Genomic DNA, 8,865 nt, shown 5'->3' on the forward strand with positions numbered 1-8,865 from the left:
CCTTTAACTCAAGGGTGGGGAATCTTAGGCCCAGTGACCAAAGATGCCTTTCGAAGCCTGTCTATCTAGTCCTCAGGAATTTGCACTTTCCTTTAGCATTTTTGCCTGACTGAAATTTGTCCTTGAACTCTGATAATGCCTTTTGCCTACCTGGTTGGAAGATGGAAGATGGAAAGTGGATGGTCTATGTGTTTGTGTAAAACACAATTTCACATTTGCAGTTACGTAAATGATACCTGGAGTTTTTGACCAGTGCCTCTTAACTTTATTGGTACTTATATTCAAATGTATCCTTCACTTTCCCCCCCTTCAGCCCAGGGAATTCATTCTTAAATAAAAACGATAATTTCATTGGGTCAAAATACAAGAAGGTTGTTTATCGAGAATATACTGACAAATCATTCAGCACCGCCAAAGAAAGGAAGGAAGAAAAAGAGCACCTGGGAATTCTAGGTACTGGCTTTATAAATTGAAAGAACAGCTATTGAACGTTATATTGGCATGAACTGAATTTTGCCGTGTGGGTCTCAAGTAAGGATGAAAGGAGGCAGCAGCTTCTGTACGTCACAATTAGCACTTTTTTTGATGTGCTGCATCTGCAGGGCCACAGGTTCCCCACCACTGCATTAAACTGTGGGTTAGGATTATGCTTGAACCAGATCAATGACTTGTAGATAAAGTTTAAGACTTAACACTGGATTTAATCCAGAGAAAATTAAACCCGCTTACATATAATTCAAGTCAATTGAATTTAAGTACACTGTTAAGTGCTTAAGAGCCCTAGCAATTTACCGTAATTTGAACCTTAAGTGCCTGTAGGTTTCCTTTGCACTGATCAGTCTTTGCAGTTTTGTTTTCCAAAGCACTTTGGAATTTCCTTTAATGCTGTGTCTTAGAGAACATATTTGTTTTTAATCTCTCCAAGGTCCACTACTTGTTGCAAATGTTGGGGATAAAATCACAATTATTTTTAAAAACATGGCCTCCAGACCTTATTCTATTCATGCACAAGGAGTGAAAACTGACTTTGCGGACGCAGCCGAAACCAGTTCAGGTAATAGTCCCATTCGTTATTTCTCTCACTTTTAAAAATCTTGTTTTCCTTGCCTCAAGATCTGTAGAATGGGGATAATAACAAAAGGACAAAAGAAGCAGAGAATGTGGAGCTGGTGAAAACTCACAAGGACTTAATTCCTCCTGTTCAGTTTTTTTGCAAAAACGTTCAAAAATGATACAATTTAGTGTTGGTGAATCTGAAGGGGAAGGGCATGTAACTATCAAGATGGGTTCTCTCATCATAGGACACAATCCTAACCCTAGGCCACCAGTGGCAGGGATTGACCTTTACCCTGGCCACCAGTGCAGGCAGTTCTGCGTCCACAGCCCAACTGCTCACACCAGCCAGGGCAGAAGGTGGAGAGCAGAAAAAATATCCCTGTGCTACACCAGGCTACTGCACTACACAGGCCTAGAGGAGGCGCATTCTTGTCACATGGTGGGAACAGAGTCAGCACAGGATCCAGTCATGCCCATGAAATGCTGCTTTTCGGGGCTTTCTGCCTGTCACCTGCCAGCAGGGATACCATCAGTGGTAGCTTCTACCCACTTGCGATTTGGATGGGTGCATTGGGGTGCTCCTTGCTGTCAGGGCTTCCCTGCCAATGTGGGCAGAGGGGCAGCTTCATTGAATGCCCATGAGTTTTAGTGTTATGAGAGAGTGAGAAAAAAGTTTCCTCTGTTCCCCTTTCTCCACCCCCATCGTTCTGCCCGGACACTGAGGTCCAGCGCCGAGGGCCTTCCGGTGGTTCCCTCCCTGTGAGAAGTGAGGTTACAGGGAACCAGACAGAGGGCCTTCTCTGTTATGTACTGAAGTTCTCACCCTGGGCCAGCAGGGGGATACTGTAGATAGTTATGCAAATAAGGGATCGAAAGTGACGTTCAGTGACTGGATAGTTTTAGAAAATTGTTACAGTTACATTGTACTGGAGCTCTATATAAGCAGGCTGACTGAACCCTTCAGTTCAGTTCTGTCATGGCCTGTGAATAAACAAGAGCTGTTTGAAGAATCGCTGTGTCGTCTGATATGTTCACCCACAACTTAACATTCTCGGTAGTGTCACCCGCCCTGTGGAACACCCTCCCACCAGATGTCAAAGAGAAGAACAACTACCAGACTTTTGGAAGACACCTGAAGGCAGCCCTGTTTAGGGAAGCTTTTAATGTTTAACAGACTATTGTATTTAATATTTTGTTGGAAGTCACCCAGAGTAGCAGCCAGATGGGCGGGGTATAAATAATAAATTATTATTATTATTACTCCATGCTATGCATGATTTTATCAATTTTAAATATCTGTTTCATGCAGGTGCAGTCAGAGAGTATGTCTGGAAAATACCAAGGAGATCTGGTCCTGCTGAAGGGGATTCCGACTGTATCCCTTGGGCATATTACTCAGCTGTGGATAAAGTTAAGGTGTGTTTTTAATGGCTGTTACCAAATCTGTTCCCTTACCTGGGCACAGAACACTTCTTCACCAGCCTCCCTATATTGGCTTCATTCCTTACTAAACAACAAGTCATCTGACTTTGTTGAAATCTTGATGGAGACAAGGAGATTGGCCTCATGTAATCTGGGTGTAGTGTGGTGTAGTGGTTAAGAGCGGTAAACTCGTAATCTGGTGAACCGGGTTCGATTCCCCGCTCCTCCACATGCAGCTGCTGGGTGACCTTGGGCTAGTCACGCTTCTCTGACGTCTCTCAGCCCCACTCACCTCACAGAGTGTTTGTTGTGGGGGAGGAGGGGAAAGGAGATTGTTAGCCGCTTTGAGACTCCTTCGGGTAGTGATAAAGAGGGATATCAACTCTTCTTCAAACTCTTCTGGAAGCAGAGCTTTTAAGGGCAGCGGGGAGGAAAAAGTAGAGGCAGAATCAGTTTTCAAAGTACTTTGGAAGTGGCAAGCCAACTTTCATCTATAATGGATGTGTATAGAAGGGGTTGGATCCAGACTAGGTTAGTCACACTTAGGTCCCATTTAAATCCATCTGAAAATTTAGTCATGATTTAAATCTCATTGATCTCAATGGGACCTAAATGGGACTAACTTAAAACTGGATCTAACCTTTTAAATATATAGCAACATAGGCCAGAAAAATACAGAGTCATGGTGGTGGAGCTACCATTTCTGAAGCCTTGCCAGGCCCACACCAACCGGGGTCAGAAGGCTGTGGGGCAGATTCCCCCCTCCTTTTATGTACTTGGTTTCCAGATTTTATTTTTCCTGTCGTTGGTTTCAGTGGGAGGGGAAATAACTATGGCAGCTCCAGGACTGGCTTATTCTTATTTTTTGCCCTTATCTGGGAAATGGGACGGCTTTAGATCCAAGGTCTCCCTCAATCTGTCCCTGCCACACCTGATTTTTCTGTGCCTTACTGCCACTGCAGCACCAATGACTAAGGAGTGGTGGTTGAAGCTGGACCACCTGGATGAATTTTACCCTTATGATTTCTACATAATCATCTATCCATATATAACCATATATCTTTATGATGATTTCTATATATTCATGTATACGAAGGGTGTTTGAATCATGAAGGCTTCTGCAGAGCTAAATGCTTAGATTTTAGAAATCCAAAATGACCTCTGCCCCATTTCTCCCCCCTTGTTCTTCTAATGCACTCAATGGCTCTCCAACATAGTAGGAAGCAAGAAATCTGGTGTGCTGGCACTTTCCTCCATCCAGGCAAGCCCCTCAGCAGCTAAAAACAGGAAAACGCTAACCACAATGTCCCTGTTTATAACAGATGATGTGTAGGAGGGTTACCAACATTGTAACAAGCAAATAAGTTTCTTTTCTCCTTTCTTACTATAAATCAGGGGAAAGGTCAGGCTGATGTACCATCTGGGGAAAGCAGAAGTTGAGGAGGATTCTTTACATGGTCAGGGGCAAGGTTTATGCATGCGCTCATTGGTTTGATTTTTGCTGCCATATGCGATTATATACGATTATGTCATGTTTTATGATGTATGTACTCAGGTATAAAGCCTAAGGGCGCTAGAGCTTCGGCGCCCAGTCTTTGGAAACCATTCCACTGGGTCATTATTGCTCAGCAATAAAATACCACTTTCTCTTTCTCCATTGCTGCGTTTGTCAATTCTTGGACACAGTTTGAGTGGGCTACAGGTACTTTAAAAATCCTTGCAGCAGTGGCAGCAGAGCTTTCCATTGCTGCAAGTAGGAGGCCCCTAGAAGGAGACTTCCAGAGGTCTCCATCTGTGAAGGGCATCTGCAAGATCCAGCAGCCCCTTGGCCAGGCTTCCAGAAGCTTAGACTTAATCCCAAGCCCTTGATATGGGCCAATATTTCGTCAGATGCTATTTCCCCATCCCCATTATTTTAGTAATGGCGATAGGTAATTACATTCTTTTTTTTTTGCTTTCAGGACCTCTACAGTGGATTAATTGGGACACTGCTAGTCTGTCGCAGGGAGCATGTACAATTACTTTCCACATCCGTACAGCCAATTCAATTTAATGTTCTTTTTTTGGTGTTTGACGAAAACCTGTCTTGGTACCTGGATGAAAATATCAACACTTACGCTGGCAACCCAGAAGGCGTGAACAAAGAAGATGAGGAGTTTATCGAAAGCAATAAGATGCACGGTACGTTTCTATGGCGATGGGAGATTTCCAACACCCACAATTGCCAGTCATTAATCAGACATTCTGTGTTCATTACATTTGCCACATACTTGCCAAACTGTATGGAATGGGTTGTATTGCAGCTCTTGGGTCCTTTTCTCTTTTAGAAACTAGGCTCCAAACATCCTGCTCGCTTTGTTTCCTTCACAGTTGGCCTCCTGTAATTCAGTAGGCAGAGTGTATTTGAGGACCGGCCCTACCATTAGCTTCATTGTATTGAAATTCACATGTTCCGTTGAAGAGTTTTTGCCTTCATGATAAACTTCTCTTTCCTTAGCCTGTGTCCAGGGCAGCTAATTATCAGCTCCATCTGGTACGCAGGCTGAGACCCTACCTGCCCACGGACTGTCTCACCAGAGTGGTACATGCTCTGGTTATCTCTTGCTTGGACCACTGCAATGTGCTCTATGTGGGGCTACCTTTGAAGGTGACCCGGAAACTACAACTAATCCAGAATGCGGCAGCTAGACTGGTGACAGGGAGCGTCCGCCGAGACCATATAACACCGGTCTTGAAAGACCTACACTGGCTCCCAGTACGTTTCTGAGCACAATTCAAAGTGTTGGTGCTGACCTTGAAAGCCCTAAACGGCCTCGGTCCTGTATACCTGAAGGAGCGTCTCCATCTCCATCGTTCTGCCCAGACACTGAGGTCCAGCGCCGAGGGCCTTCTGGTGGTTCCCTCGCTGCGAGAAGCCAAGTTACAGGGAACCAGGCAGAGGGCCTTCTGGGTAGTGGCACCCGCCCTGAGGAACGCCCTCCCACCAGATGTCAGAGAAAAATAATTACCAGACTTTTAGAAGACATCTAAAGGCAGCCCTGTTTAGGGAAGCTTTTAATGTTTAATGGGTTACTGCATTTTAGTGTTTTGTTGGAAGCCACCCAGAGTGGCTGGGGAACCCCAGCCAGACGGGCGGGGTATAAATAATAAATTATTATTATTATTATTATTATTAGCCATTAACGGAAAGCTGTATGGAAACTTGCATGGCCTTACAATGCACGTTGGAGATAAAGTCAGCTGGTACTTAATGGGGATGGGGAACGAAGTGGATATGCACACAGCACATTTCCACGGCCACAGCTTCGACTATAAGGTAAGATGATTGGTTCCTGCCTTTAATTTTAAACTTAGTGTTGGAGGAATGATAATGCGTTTTTTGGAGAATGCTCTTCGTCAACTGAATATACAAACCTGCTTTATGCTCAACTGTCCCAGTGTTTTCTATTCTGACTGGCAGAGCTTTCAGCTGACAATATTGCCTGCCATCTTCTACCTGATGTAATGTTATTGGTGGCAAACAACAAGGGCTCATTGGTAGTTTGTTTGGGAATAGGGTAAGAGTGGGTTTGGGCAGATCCACAGCAGGCGTTTAAAGCACATGACTTCCTTCAAAGAATTCTGGAAACTGTAGTTCATTAACAACGCTTGAAATTGAAGCTCTGTGAGGGGAAAACTATAGTTTTCAGAATTTTTTTGCAGGGGAAGTTCTAAATGTGCACTTTGTGATTACAGTAAGTTACTTTAACATCCTATCTGTCTCCAAGCTGGCAGGTCTGGAAAGAATTACAGACCAGCAATTTCTATCCTAATTCAATGGTAAGGCAACTTTTAAAGAAAGCAACGATAGGAAAGAGCTACAGTCCCCAACTCCACTGCCCAGTGTCCTAACAGCTACCCCACTGCCACAACTCACACTGTTTTTTCAGATTTTGGTTTTAACTGGTGGTAGTAGCATGACCGGATTGGGCAAAGTTGCTATTTCTAATACATAAAATGAGGGATGGGCAAATTTGTTGTTTTTTGTTTCTCTCCGTTTCCATTGTTAAGTTTAGTTCTTCACATTTAGACATCAATATGTTGAAACGGCTGGGGTAACCCAGTCAGATGATTGGGCTATAAATAGTAAAATTATAATAATTATTATCCTCATGAAAATTTGCATTTAGTGTAAATTTCTCCTTTTTGTATGCAATGTTGCCTAATATACACGTTTTTACAAAGCAATTCCCCATAATATAATGCATTTTTGCTTGTTATTTTCACCAGTATATGCATTTTAGTGCACACTTTACCCTTTACTTGGGTAAAGAACTGCATTGCAAAATTCAGAGAAGTGCAAATTTCAAAGGGTTATAAACTGAAACCAATTTCTACCTCATGCAATAAGGGGGAAGTAGGCATAGATGGCTCTGACTTATTTTTTAAAAAATTAAGTTGCCTGCATTTTTCTTCCAATTGTATATGTTTCCAGTACAAATACATTCAAAGTTCTGCCACAATATTCTTAACTCATTTTATTTTATGTCTTCCAATTAATTACTTCAAAGATGCTGCAAAAATGTTTACTGATGTAAGGTGGTTGTTTTTTGTGCTTGCCCTAAAAGAACACCAGAACCTACCGGGCCGATGTCTTTGATCTGTTTCCTGGGACTTTTCAAACTGTTGAAATGTTACCCAAGTATCCTGGGACTTGGTTATTGCACTGTCATGTGACCGACCACATCCATGCTGGCATGGAGACGACCTACACTGTGCTCCCAGAGCAAAGGTAAGCAGTCAGCAATTGTGTTCGAGGAAATACATTGCACTTGCAAGGCCTACCTCTAACTGGGGAGATTTAAGAAATGGGAAGGAGGCTGAAAGGGTGTGCAAAATAGAATTTGGGAAAGGGGCTCTTTTGAAGACCTCAGGGCAAAACAGAAGTTCACCCGACACCATCGTAACCCGTCAAAACTTAGCCCGTGAAGCGTGGGGAAATGAAACCGTCAGCCTAGAAAGATTCCACATCCCTGAGCTACAGCAATCTTGTGCTGCTCCCCACATCAGAAGAGCTAACTGATGTTATCTGCTGCCAGCTGCACAATTGAGGCTGACTCAGTGGCAGCTGAGAACATTGGGTAAGTAAGGCAGGATAGATCATGATAGATGGAGCCAAGGATAACAATAGGCAAACTAACAATATCAACCTACAGCAGACGAAGCTTAAGATCTGCTCCCTGCCCATTAACAGCGACCACATATACCCAACTGTTGCATTCTTCAAGTGGCCTTATTTCTTCTCTTTTCAGAAATAAGTCCAGCAGCAGGGATCCCACCCTCTACCTCACCTCCATGATTCTGTTGTTTTGTATAGCATTTCTATGATTCCACCAAGTGCTGCTGTTTCCATCCGCCACTCAAGTTCCTACCCCTGGACTTTTAACATCCCCTGAGCCTATTTTTCTATTGCTTATTTCCACACCAGGAAGGGATTCACCTGCTAATCTCTTCCACTGTGCTATGTTTATTGTTGTTGTTTAGTCGTGTCTGACTCTTCGTGACCCCATGGACCAGAGCACGCCAGGCACTTCTGTCTTCTACTGCCTCCCGCTATAAATGAAACCGTGGTTGGGGGAACTGCCAGCAACAACATTTAAGCAACGCACACACTAAATAAAAGACAGCCAATCTACTCAAGACTGTTTCGGTTCTTCTTTCTATGAATAGTGTGAGTTGCCAGCCTTAGGGTGGGTGGGGTGGGGTGGACAAAATCCAAGCTATATTCACTCATTTTGAATCTCACTTCTGTTGACGTGTACATCTCACTCACCCAGCTGTTATTAGACAGCATGCATTTCAAGTGCAAGTAGATAAATAGGTGCCACTCTGGTTCTCCAGAAGCGGCTTAGTCATGCTGGCCACATGACCCGGAAGCTGTACGCCGGCTCCCTCGGCCAGTAAAGCAAGATAAGTGCCGCAACCCCAGAGTCGTCCGTGATTGGACCTAATGGTCAGGGGTCCCTTTACCCATTTATAAATCTTAGTATTTTTTGGTACTTCCAGACAGTTGTAAATAGAGAACAGGGAGAAACTCAAGGCAGATTAAATAGCATGTGTTATTGTTTGTGCAGAAAATCCATGATAGGACCAGCTTATAAGAACAGCCCCAGCATCTGATTTCAGTGAAGTCCCATTACAGAAGCTGCTTGAACAAACAGGCTACTACAGATCCAAAAGGAAATCCAAGAACTTGCTGTCACTTGTATCCATGGCTTTTGGTGCAGAGAATGTTGTTATTATTATTATTCACATGAGATTTTCAGCTGTTTGGTTTGTTGGACACGCCATCTGACACAGGTGATTATAAGGAGAAGAATAAAACTGAATTATATTCACAGTAAAGCT

At 43.5% G+C, this 8,865-nt stretch overlaps 1 protein-coding gene across 5 annotated transcripts in view; it reads left to right on the forward strand.

Annotated features, from left to right (window-relative positions):
- Positions 1–8,862, forward strand: part of CP (ceruloplasmin) — a 31,190-nt gene extending 22,328 nt beyond the window's left edge. For 2 of the 5 annotated variants that reach the window (XM_083613147.1, XM_083613149.1), the window contains 7 exons: positions 314–453; positions 926–1,054; positions 2,366–2,472; positions 4,440–4,659; positions 5,655–5,794; positions 7,086–7,249; positions 8,002–8,157. In XM_083613147.1, the coding sequence (XP_083469273.1) occupies positions 314–453; positions 926–1,054; positions 2,366–2,472; positions 4,440–4,659; positions 5,655–5,794; positions 7,086–7,249; positions 8,002–8,011 (910 nt within the window). In that variant the 3' untranslated portion in view covers positions 8,012–8,157. Of the gene's footprint in view, positions 1–313; positions 454–925; positions 1,055–2,365; positions 2,473–4,439; positions 4,660–5,654; positions 5,795–7,085; positions 7,250–7,769; positions 8,158–8,591 lie in introns of those variants that run through there. The other 3 variants (XM_083613145.1, XM_083613148.1, XM_083613146.1) reach the window with 2 other exon arrangements.
- The last annotated feature ends 3 nt before the right edge of the window (positions 8,863–8,865 follow it).

The sequence above is a fragment of the Podarcis filfolensis genome (genome assembly GCF_964270895.1).
Source record: "Podarcis filfolensis genome assembly, chromosome: 5".
NCBI lineage: Eukaryota > Metazoa > Chordata > Lepidosauria > Squamata > Lacertidae > Podarcis > Podarcis filfolensis.